Below are 16,365 nucleotides of genomic sequence, written 5' to 3'. Positions count from 1 at the left end.
GCATCCTCAAGCTCCGCCTCGGCCGCTTCGCCATTTTCCCGCACACTCTCCTCCAGCAACAGCTGCGGGAGCGGGGGTTTGGCGACGGCAGCCACCACGCCGCCGCCGCCGCCGCCCAAGGCATCCCCAGCCACGCCTCTGCTCTGAGACACTGCCAACAGCTGCGGGAGCGGGGGCTTGGCGACGGCAGCCGCCACGCCGTCGTTGGCCGCCAGCTGCGCTTCCTGCCCGCAGAGAGGCGGCGGACACGAAGGCTGCAGCTGGGGCGGCAGCGACGGCAGTGGCGGCGGGAGACTTGGGACTAGTGCGCTGTCCACACGCAGCGGTGGAAGCGGCGGACGCGAGTACTCCCCACTCCCTCCTGCACCGCCGCCACCTCTCGTTCCACGCGGCGGGGTGAAGTCGCGCCTGCTGTAGGGTCGCTCCGTCTCATGCGTCTTTCTATTCTCCGAGCCTCGGGAGGATCCACGATCAGCTATTTCGTGGAAGTTGTAACCGCGCCTCCTAGCCTCCATGTGCACCACACGCAGCTTGTTCTGAAGCGCCTGCACCTCCTGCTTCCGCGCCTCCAGCTGCTGCGTGCGTGCCTCCAGCTCCTGCTGGTACTGCTGGTTCTGCTGGCGCAACTCCTCCACGGCGCGCAGCAGCTCCGTAGCCATGGCGCTCGGCGGGCCACTCTCCGGCGCGGGGGGCGCGTTGCCGGCAACGTACCGTCGTGCAGCACGCATGACGTGGTCAACGAGAATCGGCCCCTCACTGCTCATCTTGACGGATGTGCCTGGAAGGCAGTCCTGCGGCTGATCCCCCACGATGGTCGCGTAGAGCGCGCGGTGGCACAGCTGCGTGCCAGGGACGACCCGCCTACTCCTCTCAATCATTCCGCTTCAACGATCTACGCGGTAAATAAATAAATGCACGTTGGTGTTTTTTTTTGTTTTGGACGCCCGGGCAGGAAGAAAGAAGGAAAAAAAAAGATAACAACAACAACTGCGGCAAAGTTAGTCCGCACAGGGGGCCGCGTCCCTTCGCCACGGCTCCAACGGAGTGCCGCAACGCGGGAGCAGAGGCAAGGAGGGATTGATTACACACACATCCACAGAGGCAGCAGCAATAATATACATAAAACCAAGCCAAAAAAAAAAAACGCGATCAGTGCCTTTTTCCCCAGAGGACCAAAACACACCCGCCATCACTCCTCCGCGTAGGCAATCACGTGCTTCCTTCCTCCCCAGTCAATGACAAAGTGCCCATCGCTGTCAAGTTCCTCGCAGACAAAGTCGAACCCCAACTTAAGCCCCACCTGCGCCCCAACAAGCCCTCTCGTCGCCGCGGGCGCAGCGCCATGTTGCAGGTGCTCGAGCGTGGTGATGGGGTGGAACAGTTTTCCCTCCCGCGTGACGGTGAGGGCGGCTGCCTGGAACGGCTCCTGCAGCGACCCGGCAAACAGGAGAACGCCACCCAACTCCTCGTCGCCCCCGCAGGCGAAGTTGTAGTCCGTGAACACCACGGGGGCGTCCTGCACCTTCATGAAATTCTTCTCCGCCCCACAGACGCTGACGTACGGGAAATGCCGCAGGAACTCCCGCGGTGTCAGGCAGCAGCCGTCGTCCAGCCGCATCACCGCCGCCCCATCCGTGCCCCGCACGCTGTCTGCCACGCACTGGGGCAGTCTGTTCGGCCGCAGACGCCGGTAGAAGAAGTCCAGAAACGACCCCTCGCCGAGGTATGTGGGGCCAGACGGCACGCGTGTGTGCTCCACGAGGCCTTTGATGTCGAACACGTGAAACAGCTGGCCACGCTCGTTGAGGTAGTAGAAGTAGCGCCGCGCTAACGGCATGACATGACGCTTCTTCGCCAAGAGGTCTAAACTTTGCTTACTCACCCATGCACGCAAGCGTAGAGGGAACGCGGCAGGGAAATGCAACAGGGATGCCCACACACACTTGAGTGCGTGCCGTTGGGCAGCAACGCGGGCCGCAGGGTCGCCAAGAGAAACTGAATATATCAACGAAAACACACACACACACACACACACAAACACACACTTCTCTTCTTCTTCCCTTTCGCTTTATATCACCGCCGGCGCGAGCGGACAAAAAAAACACCAACAACAAAAAATCAACACATGCATTTTGATAAGGAGGGCGTTGGCCTCCCCGTTGGAGAGAAACAAAAGCCAAGTACATAACCACATACTCGCAGGTAGCACACAACACAAATAAAACAAGAAAAAAAAAGACACAGAAAGAGCCCGTCCAACTAGGCTTCAAATTTAAGTAGCAGTAAATCAATCATTTAAAAAGCAAAAAATATTCTGCTTCATTTGTCACACACAAAAAAACAAAAACAAAACAAACACTCTCCTTTGACACCGACACCGTTCATTCCATCCCGCTGTCGATAAATTATCACCGAAGACAGGGAGAGAGAGAGAGGGAGAGAAAGAGAGAAACAGGCAGGACTTCTTTTATGTAAGAGAGGTTTGGTGAAAGTGCACAGAGCCGCCGCGGCGGCTTACATGAAGACCATGAGAGCTGCCACCCCCGTCGCAAGAACCTGCATAATCCACCCAAGCAACAAAAGGCGAAATCCAGCGGCGTACTCGTAAGTTGGCTCAAAAGCACCGTCGTGTGTGCGTCCACAAAGTTTCGTTTGCACACCGGCGATGCAGGCCCAGGACACAAGCAGGGTGAGGGCAATGGCGCCGCTCAGAGTGAGAGTGCCCCACGGCTTCAAGACTATGCAGGCGAGCATCCTCAACCCGCCTAGGACGCAGCTGACAGTGGCAAGGAAGAGGCTGATGAGCGCAAAGGCAGAGGCTGCGCACATGGTAGGCCGCATCTCGGGGCACTCGGCATACGCGTGCGTCGCCGGCGGAGCACAGTGCTCCACGTAGCCCCACGCCGTGTAGCAGCCGATGGAGTGCAAGGACTGCAGAACATCGAGAAAACCCGCTAGGACGACAAATAAAAGCGTAATGGTCTGAATAATGAAGAAAATCAGTGCCCATGGGATTCCGCTAAAACGACCCATAAATTTTTTTTTAAATCTGGATGTAGACTTGAACTTTGTCGCTTCCCTGACGCGATGCACGGCGCACCGTGGCCCCGCAGCAGCAACGCCAAAGCAAAAGGAAAAGAAGAAAGACGGGAGGCGCGGTGGTGAGTGCGACGCCACTTATATATATATAGAGAGAAAGAGGGAGAGAGAGAGCGGAGCCACACGTGTTGGGGCCACCACGGAAGTCGCAGGAGAGCACACGCAACTGTGGGACATCTCGCCTCCCCTTTCTTTTCTTCGTTGCACCCGCCGACTCTCCACCCCAACTTCTTTTTCCCTCCTCTTCGGTTCCTCCCAAGAGAGAAACAAATATGTGTGTGAATAGCGAAATAGAAAGAGAGGTAGGGCGAGAAACATCGAATGGTAGCGCCGGTGCAAAGCCACTTCGGGTGCCGCCCACGCCGTCCATGTGCGTGGCGCAGACACCGCCCTACCCCTTCGGCAGCAGGTGCTTCTTGATGGACGCAAAGTCGACGTCCCACGGCACGAACACGACCCCGCTCGGCATCGTGTCAAACCGGGCGGAGATGATCCACACCATGCGCTTCTTCGGCACCCCCGCCGCCGTGCCGCTCCTCATTAGCATCGCCAGAAAAGCCGCCAGCTGTCCCTGGTTTGCCTTTATGGTGTGCACGAACCGCTGCAGACAGTTCACAAGGTTCCCCTCCTGCCGCAGCTTCCACTCGGTGTCCACGCTAAAGTCCACCGGGATGCTGCGGCTCAGGTGCTCCAGTGTGGCCACGGCGGTGTCGTGCTGCTTTTGAAACGTCTCCAGACGTCGCAGGTTGTCCTTCAAGACCCGCAGCATCTGCCCCGTGGTCATCGTGCTGAAGTTGAAGAAGAGACGACCATCGCCGCCGATGCGGTAGCCAATCTCCTTCGCTGGATCCATCGCACTACGTAGGGTGTGGGCCACGTGAATCTCCCCGCGTTTCTTTAACAGCTCCGACTTCAAATTATACTTCCGCACCGCGTTGCGTATCACCATTTCCTCCTTCATCAGCCGCAGTATGAAGTCCTCCTGCCAGTCCGTCCGCGCCCCGATGCCGGAGTCCAGCTGGACACGAAAAAAATGGAACATGTCTGCCACCTTCATAAGCTGCCGTTGCCGCGCCCGCAGTTTCGGGGCGTTTCCAATGCGCCAGTCGCGGTGCATCTGCACACATCTCTGCCACACCTCCTGCGGAAGGGTCAAAAGAAACTCCTCCCACGTGGGCATGCGTTGCACGGAAAGGACAAGGCAGCCGTCCTCCGCCACGTAGTTGTCCAGGGATTTGAGGGAAAGGACGACGCACACGCACGGCCGCATCGCCCTGCCGCGGTGCACCTCATACATGCGTTCAAGGCGTTCAAAGGCGGAGACAAAGCGCTCCACCGAGGAATGACTCCCCGCCATGCGCAGATCAAAGGCACGGAGGCCGCGATCCCGCATGTACTCCTGAACGTCGGGGTCAATCTCCCCGTTGGGGCCGACGAGGCTCCTCGCCGGCGCGTACGCCGCGGCGGCGCGGTCCAAGGGCTCCTGCTGCAGCTGCTGGTGGTGGTGCACCTCCGGCAGCGTGACGAGGTACGTGATGCCGCTCTCCTCCACGATGAGCAGGACACCAAAGCGCCGCAGCATCTCAACCGCCTTGTCCCCGCGAATGTACAGTGCGCCAGACTGATGGAGGTGCTCGTTCTGTCGCTCGTCCGCGTGACGCAGCACGGACTCCAGGTTCATCTCAACGCCCGTGTCATCGATGTCAAAGTCCTCGTAGATGCCGGCGTCACGAAAGAGCTGCGAGAGCTGCTGCTTCACCGTGGCGTTGGGCGCAACCGGGTTGATGGTGCAGGTTACAGACCGCAGTGCCGTTGCCGGTCCACCGTGGCGGCTTCCCTGCTCCTCGGCCAGCCAAAACGTGAAGCTTTCCGCGGTGCCTTGACGCCCGTAGCTGCTGCCCCCGTGCACGGAACTGCGCTGGTGCATCATCGTCTCCAGACGAATCATCTCCTCGCCGTTGTGCTGCGCCTTCAGTGCGTCCACGGCCCACAAAACATCCGGGTGGGCACCCGCGAGCTTCAGCTTGCGGAACATCTGCGCCAGCGTCTTTGCCCGCCACAGCAGCGACGAGCGACGCATCTCCAGGTGGCTGCCAACTCTCTCGGTTGCGCTTTCTACGCGGCACGCACTCACGTAGGGAAAAAAAAGACAACAAAATAAAGATGCAAATGAAATAATAAAACAAGAAAACCGTAGACTACGACGACACCATCGACGGTGCCTGCACTCAAAGGGAACAACGCGGGCGTACGCCGCAGGGGGTGGACGGGGCGTTAACGTCCCGCCTGCTTGCAGGCTGCATTTCGTCCACGCAGAGGAGCGCGGAGGAAGGCCGGGAGGCAAACACGCATTGGAGTCGTTGAGCGCAGCAGCGGCAGGGTGAAGGCGAATATATATGTATGCACACAATTGTCTTTGCGGGTCGTTACCATTGCGATGCCCTTCCCCCCCTCCTACACACACACACATGCGGGTTGGGCCGGGGACGCGCCCCTTTTCCTTTTTTTCTGCTTCTTCATTTCTTCCGTTATCCGGTCCCTCTCCAGCACGTCCCTCGCTCATTTATACACTTTCTCCCCTCCGGTCCCCACGCGCCGCTGCTGCTCAGCCCCGTCTCCCAAGCAACGAGAGACGCTTTTTCACCGCGGGCGGGGACGGCGAGGAAGATGCCTTGATGCGTATCCCACCACCAGCCGCCGCAGCCCTGCCGTGGGCGACGTCCGTATTGGCGCCGCCTGCTTCGTACCGCAGCGCCATTTTAACCACATCCTCCAGAAAATTCATGTGCGCCATCACACGGCCCATATCCGCCTCTTTTGGCGTCCAGCGCGCCTCATCTGTCTCGCGGTCAAACCGCGGGTAGACGTCCCTAAAGCCAAAGGACTCGTACAGCCGTCGGGAAGCCGGCGACGCCACACACTCCAATCGCGTACCGCTGTCGACGATGCGTTTTTCAAGCGCCATGTTCAAATAGGCCCGCGTGCGACCTCGCAGTGCCCACTTTAGCAGTTCTATCACCATCAGCATGCGTGCCAGCCCCTTTCTTTGGTAGTCTCTATGTGTCGCACTTAGCGTGATGTGCACAAAGTCCGAGATGTCGGTTAATTTTGTGCAGGATGCCATAAACGACGTCTGATGCCGTCTGTCAATAAGTCCCCTGTTAATGCCACTTTTTAATTGTGTAATTGTGTGCCGCAGGTTTCCGTACACGTCCATTCCATTGGAGAGCACCATGGATACAATACGCCCGGTTTGCATGCAGCGGAGCAGCGTTCCCTGCACGTACGGGTGGGCCTGCTCCCGCACCTCCTTCAGACAGTACGCCGGGTACTGGGCGGAAAAGGTGGCCTCTCTAATGGCCTCCTCACAGCACTCCAGGCACTCCTTCTCCATGGCGGCGGTGAGCGGCATCACGGGGAGGTCGACGACTACAAAGCCGGCCTCATGGGCAGCCCGCGTGGCGATCTTCAGTAGATGACGCAGCTGCATGACAGAGCCAAAGGGCAGGCGATCTGGGACCTCGCGGAGGCGCAGAGGCGGTTGCCGTGGGGCAGGTGACTGAGACTCGCGCCGCAAGCGCTTGTGCATCCCTGTGCAGAAGGGGCACACAAAGTTCTTTTCCGCCTGGTACCGCCGCAACTCTGCGTGGTCGACGCCCACACAGGCGGGGTGGCACCAATTCCCGCAGCGATGACACTCCAACAGCGTCTCCTGCGTGGAGACAAGGTACGCCGTGCAAATGCACCGCAGCACACCACCGACAGGACCGTCCACCTGCCCCGGAGGAGTCCTTCCCTTCACGAGGGCGCGCGTGACCATGCGGTGCCGCCGCGCCGCCACCACCACCTTCACCTGCGCCTCCGAGGAGGAGGAAGAGCGGTGGGCACCGCGCATGACGGCCGTTCGCGGCGAAGGAGCACCCCACCGCCTTGCTTCTCCCACCCCCCGCTGCCCTTGGCGCTTGTGCGTGTGCGTGCAAGTGTGGGGTGAGGCGGTGGGTGCACCGTACGCGTAGGTTGTGCTACTGTGTGTGTGTGTGTGGGATGCCTTCTCTTCTCGTGGTGGCGGGGAAGAAAGAGGCGGCAGCCGTCGTCGTCGTCGTCGTCGGAGTGCACCTGCACCGCCGCATTTGGGGGACTCAGAAGGGGAGGGGGCACAAAAAACGGCAGCAAGAAAAAAAAACACTCGCACGCAGACGAAGTTGCACACGCCGAGGAAAACAACAACAACAACCACAACATTGTTCTGTCTTGCTTAATATTCCCCGCGCCTACTCCCCCCTCCACACACACACATTTTAGCAAGCAAAGGCATCAAAGAGTCATGTCACGGAGGCGCTCGCACCGCGTGAGGGCGGCGACGACGGCGGCGGCCGCCACCCCCTTCCTACCACAAGAGAAAACTGCGGCAAGCAGGCAGCGCCTCGAGGTAAATACGCACACACACAAAGAAAGGAATACACAATGCGAAAATCAAAAGTGAGGGGGAAAAAAAAAAAACAAAAAAAAACAAGGCAACATTAGCCAATGACATGGGATAGCCCGAAAACCTCCGCACACTTTGCAAAGTGCGCCAAGGCCGTCTCCAAACGAAGTTGCACCGCCAGAATGCTCTTCTCTGGTAGGCGCCAGGTGACATTGTTCGACGGCGCCGCGCGCAGCAGCTGCCCTGCGAGGGTTTCACTGCCTTCTATTCTGCCACTCCCACCAGCCTCACCACGCGCCAGCAGGGAGTGAAGCGGCTCGTATCGCTTGCTTGAAAGACGCATGGCCTGCCGCAACACAAAGCCTGGCAGCCTACACATGGGTGCTGGCTTTGCCGCCTCCTCGTCAGGGTGGAAGTCTCTCGGGGGGAGCAAGGGATTGGGCTGCACCTCCGCTGAATCACTATGCAGGCTCTTACCGTGATCCAATAAGACAACCTGCGTCGTATTTCCCTTTGCGAGCACATGCGCATTGTGCGTAAATGTCCTGTCCTCGTTGGCGATGACGTAGTCAAAAAAGCGCATAATGGCGACGTCAAACATCACCCGATCGCCGGTGGAGTTGGTGCTGTGGCTGGACTTTGCCTGCAGCCAGGCGTCAAAGCGGCGCCGCGTGAGGGGCGGCGCAGCGTCGCCAAACGCGACGACGTCGTCCGGCAGCCAAAGCTGGGCACTCGCCGTCAACGCCTCCGCGGCAGCGGCGGCCCGGCGAAGCCACGGCAGCTCCTCCTCAAGAAAGCGCCGCTCGGTCGCGTTGACGCCGGTCAGTAGCGCCTCGCGAAGGACGGACGCCGGGAGGTGGAGGAGGCGCGTGGGGGGCACCATGCCTATCCCCAGCAGCAGAGACGCGGCGTAGGCGCCGTACTCCGCGTGCGGCTCAAGCGGAAACGACAACTGCTCGAGCTTCACGATGGCAGCCGCGCCGTTCTTGTAGCGGAGGCGAACCTTAATTGTGCGGGCATCGCGCTGACGCGGTACCGCCTCCACATCGTTCCACTGCGAAAGGAAGGACGCACATCTTCTGCTGCGCAGCACCGCCGCAGCCGCATGCGTGGACGCTGGAACCCATTCGGAGCAGGCCGCTGCGTCACCACTTGCTTCTGCAGCCCTCGGCCCTTCAGTATGAGGTGGGGCGGACTCTGGTGGGGCTTGACGAGGAACTTCCGAGGCGGCAGGGGCAGATGCGAGGTTCGCACCACGATACGCCGCTGCCTCGAGGCACGTGCACAAGCGCCGATGCAGAGGCGCCTTCGCCCCGCACGTTGGCCGCTCGTGTTTGCCGTACATGGAGTTCACATGACAGGTCAGCGTTCGGACGTTGAAGGAAGGGTAATACGGCATAGGAATCTCCCGTGAAGTGTGCATGCAGAGGAATACAACTTCCAACGACGCCGCCGAGTTGACGCGCAGGAAACTCAGGGCTTTTTCGATGCACTGCAATCCGGCCCTGCCACACGCCTCGTCGCAAGAGGCACCCTCCTCAGACTCCACCACGCGCAGCCCGGTGAGTGTCGTGTTACGCTGCTGCTCCTCCTTCTGCGCCATCCACTGCATGTAGCTGTGAGCCGTGTGCCGCATGAGCCACACGCTTTCTGCGGGGTCGTACCCCGCGGGGGCGTTGGCGTCTCGAGTGGGAGACCCAACCGCATCTCGTGGCGCCAGACACCTTACGTGCAGTCTCTCATAGGCTTCCCACCAGAGGCGATACGGCGCCCCAAGTTCCTGCACGGGCGCATCCGCCGTGAGGTGCCTTGACGCTGGCGGGGGGTCTTCGCGGTTGTGCCACGGCTTCCATGCACCGCGGTAGTGGAGCCCAATGGCCTTCTCAATAACGGGATCAGCGGGGTGGATGTGAATGCTGAGGAAGTGGTCCAGAATGACGTACTGCGACGTAAAGTAGCCGCGAACAAGGTGACCGTCCCTGCCATAGTACCCCTGTTGCCGTCGGTCGGTTTTTAAGCTGTGCAGCAGGGCAAGAAACACCGCACGGGATGGTATCAGGAGCATCATCCCCGTCTGAAAGTAGTTCCTGGTTTGGCTGCCAATGGCGCCCACGTGGTGCTCGTTGGGGAGTTCGGTGTCGAATACTTTGTCCGGGCTGCGCAGCATCAGCATATCCCCGTCAAGCATCGCCACCCGGGCGTACTCGGTGAGGTTGAAGACGTGCAGCTTCGTGAAGGTGTCTCGCAGGCGCGCGCGTGGGGCGTACGCAGACAAGTCGGAGACCTCCATCACACGCCTCCACCCGGCGCAGCGCAGCCGGCCGCGGCTCTCCGCAGAGAGCCGCCCCTGCGGGAAGAGAAGCACGAGCTCCGCCAGCCCGTCCGCCACGTGGCGGGAGTGCTGCGTGAGCGAGTCGCCCAAGACAAGGGCCCCGTCGACGTAATCCTCATTCGTGACGACGACGGCGTACGCCAGTCTCCCCGCCAACGTGCGCGGCTGCGGTGGCAGGCGATCCTCCTCCGCCGCACGCTGCGGCCGCAGTTCGCGCCGGGCGCACTCAAGCGCCAGGAACGTGAGGAGAAACGTGCACAACACGAGCAGCAGGAGTCCGCATCGACCCGCGCGTAGTCTGCGGAGTCGCCTGCGCCAGGGAAACGGACGCATTCCCATTGCTTCCCGCGCCCCAAGACTACGACGCTAACGCACACGTACGCCCCCTCCCCACCTGCGACCCCAGAGAGGGGGAGAGAGGGACGGCAAGGGGCGTTGGTTGCTAAAGGCCCACTCGCCTGCTTTCGCCTTCCCGTCCTCCGCGTCGAGTGCGCGGGAAGGGTGGGGGTGGCAGCCTGGTGGGGGAGGTGACAGGCGCACGGCAAGGAGGCAAGGCTGGTGTGAACGGCTGGGAGGGGAAGGAAGGGGGGCGGGGGAAGAAAAAATAAGAAGAGAGGAAAATAAGGCCAAAAAGGGGGATACAGCAGCAGCAGCAGCAGCAGCGGTAGCACTAAGTAAGAATTCCAGCCGCGTCCTCAAAGCAATGCGCTCGCCACTCGCTTCAAGTGCATGTGTGTCCCCGCAGCGACGGTGGACAAAGGAAATAGCTGAACCTCTCTCTCCCTTCCTTCCCCCCTCCCCACCCTCACAGTCCCCAGCGTGAGCTCGTCGTTTTCTTCGGCGTACTCCTCAGGGAAAGGCTCGCGCAGGTCCGGCTCGACAGCCTCGAAGAAGCGGTGCCGCAGAATCTCACCCCAACCACCCCCAAAACCGAGCCGCTGTTCCGGGCTGCGTCGCAGCAGCCCCGTGAGCAGGTCCCTGAGGGCATCCCACACACCAGGAGGGTGGCGGGGACCGCCCGCGCCGCCGTAGCGCCGCTTCGCAAGTGAGCATCCCTCCAACACCTTCGTCTGCAGTTCGTCCTGCGTGTAGGTGCCACTGCACTCCGCGAAAGAGCCCAGAAAAGGGCGCCCGGTTAGAATTTCGAGAATGAAGGCGCCAAAGGCCCAAAAGTCCACCATGAAGGGATGCGGCAGCGACGCCTCCGGCCCCGCCGCCGGCGTGGTGGGGAGAAGCTCTGGCGCGCGCAGGTGCGGAGTAATGCCCCGCGCCAGCTCTTCCCGGCTAACCCTGCCGCCTCGGCGTTCAGCGCCATCCGCACCGCAGTGCACTACCGTGGCACTGGCGAAGTCCACAAGCCATACATCACCCTTGCCCCCGAGGAGGACGTTCGGCAGTTTGAGATCGCCGTACACCACACCCTTGCTGTGCACGTGCCGCAAGACACTGGCAACCTGGTGTGCGACCCGCACTGCCACGGACCATCGAAGGACACGGAAAGTATGAAAGAAGCGATCGACGGAGGCAGCCTTGACGAATTGTGTGACGAGGACAGGCAGACGCTGCACCCCGCACTGCCGCTCCTCCGCGCGAAAACGCGAGGTATCGAATGAATCCTCGACACACTCCACAAAGGCGGGAATGGACGGGTGCGGGCACACACGGGCATAGATCCTCGCCTCGTGCAGCGTGGGGTGTGTGGCTCCATCGCCGGCAGGACCAGCAGCGGGCGAAGTGTCCTGCTGGCAAGTGGCCGGCAGCAACGGCGAGGGGCCCGCCGTCACTTTCAACGCCACCGGGCCCGCGGGGTACCGGGGGTGGCGGTTCTGCTTGAACACCACCGTCCGCGAGAGAGCCGCGACGACGGTGCCATAGTCGTACCGCGGCTCTGGCGTCATGCCTCCACAGACAGAGAGAGGCAAGCGGGAAGTGGAGGAGCGGGGAAGGCGAAAGGGGCACAACACGGCAGTGAAGGCGTACACATTGCCGGCAGCGGCGAGGTGCAGGGAGTCGCGAGAGCCCTTCTCCTCCCCCCTCCCAAAAAAAACCAAGCACCCCGCTGCAGTCGCTCTGCCGCCGCTTCTTCCCTCACCTCAAGGCCAATATGGCAACGGAGTACAGGCAATCGTGACAACAACGACAAAACAAAATATCACCGCCTACAATACATAATTTTCTCCCTCTTTTTCGTCGCCTGGGGGTCTGCGCTCCGTTGCAACCGTTCGCCGCTAACGGCTGCGAGGAAAAAAGAGGAGTGTGCCGCCGCATGACCCACGCGAGGGGGCACAGAGACAAAACGCAAACGGATTTTTGAGCGACGCGCCCCCACACCGCTTAAAAAAAGGGCGCAAGTGCCATGTGGCATTTGCGGATACCTCCGCAGACGACATCCCGCCCGCCTGGCAGCAGCAGCAGCAGCAGCAGCAGCAGCAGCAAAACACCCCGCGAAAAACCTTTCCCCTTCTTCTTTGCCTTTTTGCACTGCTTCTTTCTTCGCTTCTCTTCACTCCACCTCGTGTGTGTGTGTGCGCGCGTGCGTGGAAGGGGGCGTGCCTGCGGCGAGGAGGCTGTGACGCAGGGCGAGCGTGCAGCGGGATTGGGGCGCCGCCGCTCCCTCGGCCCGCCGTTGAAGCTGCCGCCCCGCCTCCTCGGCCACTCATGCGCCTTCGCCTCCACGCATCCTCGCCCGTCCCGCCGCCGCCTTGACGCAACCCGCAGGGCGGGCGGGCGAGCGGCAGCCGCAGACACGGGGAGCTGCAGAAAAACAGCAAGGGAGAGGAGACAATCCAAGCGACGGCGCGCATGCACACAGCGACACACACACACACACGCACAGAAGCCTACAGGGGGATCGGGCGGAAGAAATAGAGAGAGAAAAGGCAGTAAAACGCGTACGGCCTCCCCCCTCCCCAGCACACACACCCTTTTTTATTACCTTTGTTCCTCTTCTTCACAACAGCAACCCAGGCGGGGAAAAGCAAGTCTAAAAAAAAACGGCGCCCCTGTTAATAAAAAGAAAAACCAAACGTAGGCATAAATTGCCTGGCCAGAAGCACAATACTTTGGGTTTGTCTCCTTCCCGCACCGCCGCGTTGTCTGTGTGCGTGGGAGGGGGGAGTGGGAGCTAGGGCGGGAACCGCGTGAACACAGGAGAGCACTCGCTGTTGATTCGCCGCAGGAGGATGCGGTGCATACCACACAACAATAACCGCACTACTGGACATGGCGAGGGGCGGAGACGCCACTAGTGACACCCACCCTCCTCGATAATAGTGGCGATTATACACTTACCCTTTAAAGGGGCCGATTATAAATTCGTGTGCGAGCCCGCATGAAGGACCGCATTTGCTGTGAAGATCCAGCTAGCCAGCACAACATACACACACACACACACACACAGAAGGTGGGAGTTACCGCATCCTGCCCCGGCCTCCTCGCTCTCCCTTTTTTTTTTCTCTCTCTCTCGCGATCGCTCCCTGCATGGGGGCAGGGAGCGACGCACACGAGTGTGGCCACGTGTACACAGGTGAGCCATCTACACACGTATATAGAGCGGCACTGATTGCAAAGGTGCGTGTGTGCCTGCAAGGAGGCGGTAGGCGCAGAAGAAGAAAATGACCAAGTGGGAAAACGTTAATAGAAATCCGTTAATTTCACACCTCTATCCCCCCTCTTCCCTTTTTTTTGTCTCTTTCACACTCTCACGCGTGTTTTCTTTCCCTCTCACACACAGACACACAGCACTCTTCCCTCGCTTCTCCCGGGACAGCCACGAGTATAATCTGCGTTGCAAGCTTTCTTTCTCGGCTGCTGTCTGCTCCAACGGCCGGGTTGTCTCCGCCAAGACGGACACGCGCCTCCCCCTCATCCCTCGCTGCGTGGATTACGTTGACGGCGGCGGTGCCTGGTCAAGCACCCGGAGAGCGTTCAAGGAAGACAAAGAAGCAACAAGAAAGAAGTAACAGCGGAAACGCGCAGAGAAGAAGCAAAGCTAGCCAACACCATCAACAAAAAGACGCAGTGGTTTATTTTTTTATTTTTATTTTTTTTATTTTCCTTTTCTTTTATTCCGTCCTTCTTCCTTGGCGGGTTGTGTGGGAAGGCACGTGGGTAGGGCCCATCACGCGCAGTCGCTTGTGTCCTCTTCTTCAAACCAAAAACAACAACAATAAAAAAAAACAATGATTTTTTCCCCCACCACCTCAGCGTTTAGTTCCGCTTCTCCCCTTCCCGCCATTGCGGCCACACACATCCCTCGCTTCTCCCAAGCGCCCCTGCGGCAGTAGCTCCCTCGCAGATGCGTCGATCCTTGCGTGCACCTACACCGGTCGCCCCCGACCAGGGGAAAAGGCCGGGACGGTGTAAGGCCCCTTCGGCCGCGCAATCCCGAGGGAGGCGTAGCTGCTCCGCAGCTCCCCCCAGTGACGTATGCCCTTGAAGTCCATCGGTCGCAGCGCCCCGGGTGTGGGTTGTCCCCAGTTCAACTGCGTGTTGTGGCCGGGTCGCAGCGCCGGTGAATGACGGTCGCCGCCTGGCAGGATGCGCTTCACCGTCACCTTCTGCTCGGTGAGGTCGAAGGAGAGGCCGTAGGAGTGGCAGAGCTGCTTCAGAAGCTTCAGCTCATCCTTGCTGAGCTCGCTGCGCTGGCACACGAAACCCTCGTGTTCCGTGCTGACACGGAGGTCACGGACCAGGTGCTGCAGGGAAGTTTCCCGCTCCCGCTCCGCCGCCCCCTTTTCCTTCTTTTTAAACTCCACCTTGAGTTGGCGCGAGCCAATGAAAAATCGCTCAAGGCGCAGCTTACTTTCCTCCGCAACCTCGCGGTTGGGGTACTTCACAAAGACAACGTTCTTGAATACCCCCCTTTCACTGCGATGCAGGCGAATGTACGACGGCTTCTGCGGTGTGACCTTTTCGACCTCCTCAATGATGCGCTCCGTCTTGGACAGGCTTGGGAGTCCCTTTAAGACCAGCGAGGCGTTCAGGATGGAGCGATTGCGAGCCACAACCATCACCGTCGCCTGCGGCCACTTTTTCTGCAGCCACTCACTGGCCTTCTCCGCCTCGCTACTTTCGGCATAGAGAAGAGAAATGAGGTGCCCCCGTGAAAGTATTTCAGAAGGGACAGACGGCGGGAGGACGAGGTCGGGGGGCAGACCGCCGCCTGGTGACTCGTCGCTGTCGTCGGCCGGCGTCATAGGGGTCGCCCCGGGCGCTAACGCCATAGGCGTGCGAAACGGTGAGAGAGTCACGGCGTTGTGGCTTAATTTGCGCGTCAATGTCGTCAAATCACCCCTGGTTGCTACTTCCGCTGAAACGTCCGGCGCAGCTGCCGGCGCAAGAATGGGAGCACCTGCCTCTGAAGCAGGAGCGGCACAGGCGGCTGCAGCATTATTATTATTATTGTTAATGCTAGAGTCAGATCCTGCTGGTAATACGGGCGGCGCCGGCGTTGTCGTGCCAGCTGCAGTGGAGTTGGCGGCATCAATACCACTGGCTTGTTCCGCGCTGCCCTGCTCAGTGGCGCCGGATGGCATGCCACAGTTCCTTCTGGCAAACAGTACGCGCGGCGTCCCAACGTCGTAGGCACGAAGCGGCGTCGTGGCGTTACAGTTCAGCTCCGAGTTGAGTGTGGCAAATGAGACTCCCTTTGGAAGCACGCAGTTGACGAAGAAATCATCCAGGTCCTGCTGCCGCTGGGATAGTCGATTTTTCCCACGACGCCCCCTGCGCGAGCGATGCCCCCCTTTGCTTGGCGAAGCACCGTCCTTCTCAGACTGGGCCTCCGGCAAGGCGGCGGGGCTTAACACCATCGGCTGCATTGAGGCGGCAGTCTGCGGCGAGTCGCGCCAGGAGCTGATGGCAAACATCTCCTTCTGCTTCGCCAGTGGAATGAACTCTGGCGTGAACGGCATTTTGTTTCTCTTTTAACGTTTATTTTTATTTCTCCTGTTTTTTTTTTCTCTTCGGCTGCTGTTGGTTTCTTCTTCCGCCTTGCACCCCCCCCCCCCAGTCGCCGCCCAGCAAGCAAACACGTCACGGCCCAGCAGCGACACGCACACAGTCACGGGCTGCGTGCACTGGCGCCGGAGGAACGAACTGCAATAAAACGTAAGAAACCCACGCAGGCTGTGCCGGTCTCCACGTTTTTTTTTGTTGTTGTTGTCGCCTCCTTCCGCTTCTTCCTTCCTTCCTTCCTGCCACCCCCTCCTTTCCCTCCTTCTTCCTTGAAAAAGCAATGTTTTTTATTTCTTCTTCTTTTTTTTCCTTTGCCTTTTTCCCCCGTCTCCCCTTTTTTCTCCTCCGGCTTTAGCTTCTCTCAGTGGTGTACGTATATTTTCGGCCGCGCTGCCTCGGCGCGGTCGACGCCGCCCCTCCTGCCCTGTTTTGTGTGTGTGTGGGCGGAACGGGACCTGTCGTCCTGCTCACTGCCGCTGCGGGGAGGGGGCGAAGAGGGCCGCGCCTTTTGCTCCGCTCCTCCCGTTTCCTTTTCTCTTCTCGTTTTTCC

General features: G+C 60.0%; 8 protein-coding genes across 8 annotated transcripts, besides 20 other annotated features; all 8 read right to left on the bottom strand.

The window, feature by feature from the left end:
- Positions 1 to 2: 2 nt before the first annotated feature.
- On the bottom strand, positions 3 to 878 carry Tco025E_06426 (uncharacterized protein; the record flags this gene model as incomplete). Its single annotated transcript, XM_029373303.1, has 1 exon — positions 3 to 878. A coding segment is annotated over one exon (876 nt), but the record flags the coding sequence as incomplete, so codon positions are not given.
- Positions 879 to 1,189: 311 nt separating this feature from the next.
- Tco025E_06425 (putative UPF0598 protein C8orf82) lies at positions 1,190 to 1,837 on the bottom strand (the record flags this gene model as incomplete). The annotated part of the gene is made up of 1 exon (XM_029373302.1): positions 1,190 to 1,837. One exon carries the CDS (start codon positions 1,835 to 1,837, stop codon positions 1,190 to 1,192), a length of 648 nt encoding a protein of 215 aa, XP_029226587.1.
- A 176-nt stretch (positions 1,838 to 2,013) lies between these two features.
- Positions 2,014 to 2,045: a microsatellite.
- A 47-nt stretch (positions 2,046 to 2,092) lies between these two features.
- Positions 2,093 to 2,124: a microsatellite.
- An 85-nt stretch (positions 2,125 to 2,209) lies between these two features.
- Positions 2,210 to 2,249: a microsatellite.
- Positions 2,250 to 2,328: 79 nt separating this feature from the next.
- Positions 2,329 to 2,358: a microsatellite.
- A 57-nt stretch (positions 2,359 to 2,415) lies between these two features.
- Positions 2,416 to 2,450: a microsatellite.
- Positions 2,451 to 2,514: 64 nt separating this feature from the next.
- Positions 2,515 to 3,033, bottom strand: Tco025E_06424 (amastin-like surface protein-like protein; the record flags this gene model as incomplete). The annotated part of the gene is made up of 1 exon (XM_029373301.1): positions 2,515 to 3,033. The coding sequence occupies one exon, from the start codon at positions 3,031 to 3,033 to the stop codon at positions 2,515 to 2,517; it is 519 nt and encodes a 172-aa protein (XP_029226586.1).
- A 156-nt stretch (positions 3,034 to 3,189) lies between these two features.
- Positions 3,190 to 3,213: a microsatellite.
- A 277-nt stretch (positions 3,214 to 3,490) lies between these two features.
- On the bottom strand, positions 3,491 to 5,179 carry Tco025E_06423 (uncharacterized protein; the record flags this gene model as incomplete). Its single annotated transcript, XM_029373300.1, has 1 exon — positions 3,491 to 5,179. The coding sequence occupies one exon, from the start codon at positions 5,177 to 5,179 to the stop codon at positions 3,491 to 3,493; it is 1,689 nt and encodes a 562-aa protein (XP_029226585.1).
- A 525-nt stretch (positions 5,180 to 5,704) lies between these two features.
- On the bottom strand, positions 5,705 to 6,994 carry Tco025E_06422 (transferase; the record flags this gene model as incomplete). The annotated part of the gene is made up of 1 exon (XM_029373299.1): positions 5,705 to 6,994. One exon carries the CDS (start codon positions 6,992 to 6,994, stop codon positions 5,705 to 5,707), a length of 1,290 nt encoding a protein of 429 aa, XP_029226584.1.
- A 65-nt stretch (positions 6,995 to 7,059) lies between these two features.
- Positions 7,060 to 7,139: a microsatellite.
- Positions 7,140 to 7,187: 48 nt separating this feature from the next.
- Positions 7,188 to 7,207: a microsatellite.
- A 111-nt stretch (positions 7,208 to 7,318) lies between these two features.
- Positions 7,319 to 7,340: a microsatellite.
- Positions 7,341 to 7,452: 112 nt separating this feature from the next.
- Positions 7,453 to 7,476: a microsatellite.
- Positions 7,477 to 7,587: 111 nt separating this feature from the next.
- Positions 7,588 to 7,612: a microsatellite.
- Positions 7,613 to 7,619: 7 nt separating this feature from the next.
- On the bottom strand, positions 7,620 to 10,196 carry Tco025E_06421 (putative glycogenin glucosyltransferase; the record flags this gene model as incomplete). The annotated part of the gene is made up of 1 exon (XM_029373298.1): positions 7,620 to 10,196. One exon carries the CDS (start codon positions 10,194 to 10,196, stop codon positions 7,620 to 7,622), a length of 2,577 nt encoding a protein of 858 aa, XP_029226583.1.
- A 302-nt stretch (positions 10,197 to 10,498) lies between these two features.
- Positions 10,499 to 10,527: a microsatellite.
- Positions 10,528 to 10,552: 25 nt separating this feature from the next.
- Tco025E_06420 (protein kinase) lies at positions 10,553 to 11,755 on the bottom strand (the record flags this gene model as incomplete). The annotated part of the gene is made up of 1 exon (XM_029373297.1): positions 10,553 to 11,755. One exon carries the CDS (start codon positions 11,753 to 11,755, stop codon positions 10,553 to 10,555), a length of 1,203 nt encoding a protein of 400 aa, XP_029226582.1.
- Positions 11,756 to 12,259: 504 nt separating this feature from the next.
- Positions 12,260 to 12,292: a microsatellite.
- Positions 12,293 to 12,374: 82 nt separating this feature from the next.
- Positions 12,375 to 12,418: a microsatellite.
- A 244-nt stretch (positions 12,419 to 12,662) lies between these two features.
- Positions 12,663 to 12,692: a microsatellite.
- Positions 12,693 to 13,227: 535 nt separating this feature from the next.
- Positions 13,228 to 13,256: a microsatellite.
- A 625-nt stretch (positions 13,257 to 13,881) lies between these two features.
- Positions 13,882 to 13,926: a sequence feature (A-rich).
- Positions 13,927 to 14,007: 81 nt separating this feature from the next.
- Positions 14,008 to 14,039: a microsatellite.
- A 137-nt stretch (positions 14,040 to 14,176) lies between these two features.
- Tco025E_06419 (uncharacterized protein) lies at positions 14,177 to 15,772 on the bottom strand (the record flags this gene model as incomplete). The annotated part of the gene is made up of 1 exon (XM_029373296.1): positions 14,177 to 15,772. The coding sequence occupies one exon, from the start codon at positions 15,770 to 15,772 to the stop codon at positions 14,177 to 14,179; it is 1,596 nt and encodes a 531-aa protein (XP_029226581.1).
- A 255-nt stretch (positions 15,773 to 16,027) lies between these two features.
- Positions 16,028 to 16,086: a sequence feature (GA-rich).
- A 12-nt stretch (positions 16,087 to 16,098) lies between these two features.
- Positions 16,099 to 16,137: a sequence feature (A-rich).
- Between the last annotated feature and the right edge of the window lie 228 nt (positions 16,138 to 16,365).

This window comes from Trypanosoma conorhini (genome assembly GCF_003719485.1).
Source record: "Trypanosoma conorhini strain 025E chromosome Unknown Tco_14.4_contig_00432, whole genome shotgun sequence".
Taxonomy (NCBI): domain Eukaryota; phylum Euglenozoa; class Kinetoplastea; order Trypanosomatida; family Trypanosomatidae; genus Trypanosoma; species Trypanosoma conorhini.
The sequence above is the reverse complement of the archived record's forward strand: the minus strand, read 5'-3'. Positions and strand labels throughout refer to the sequence as shown.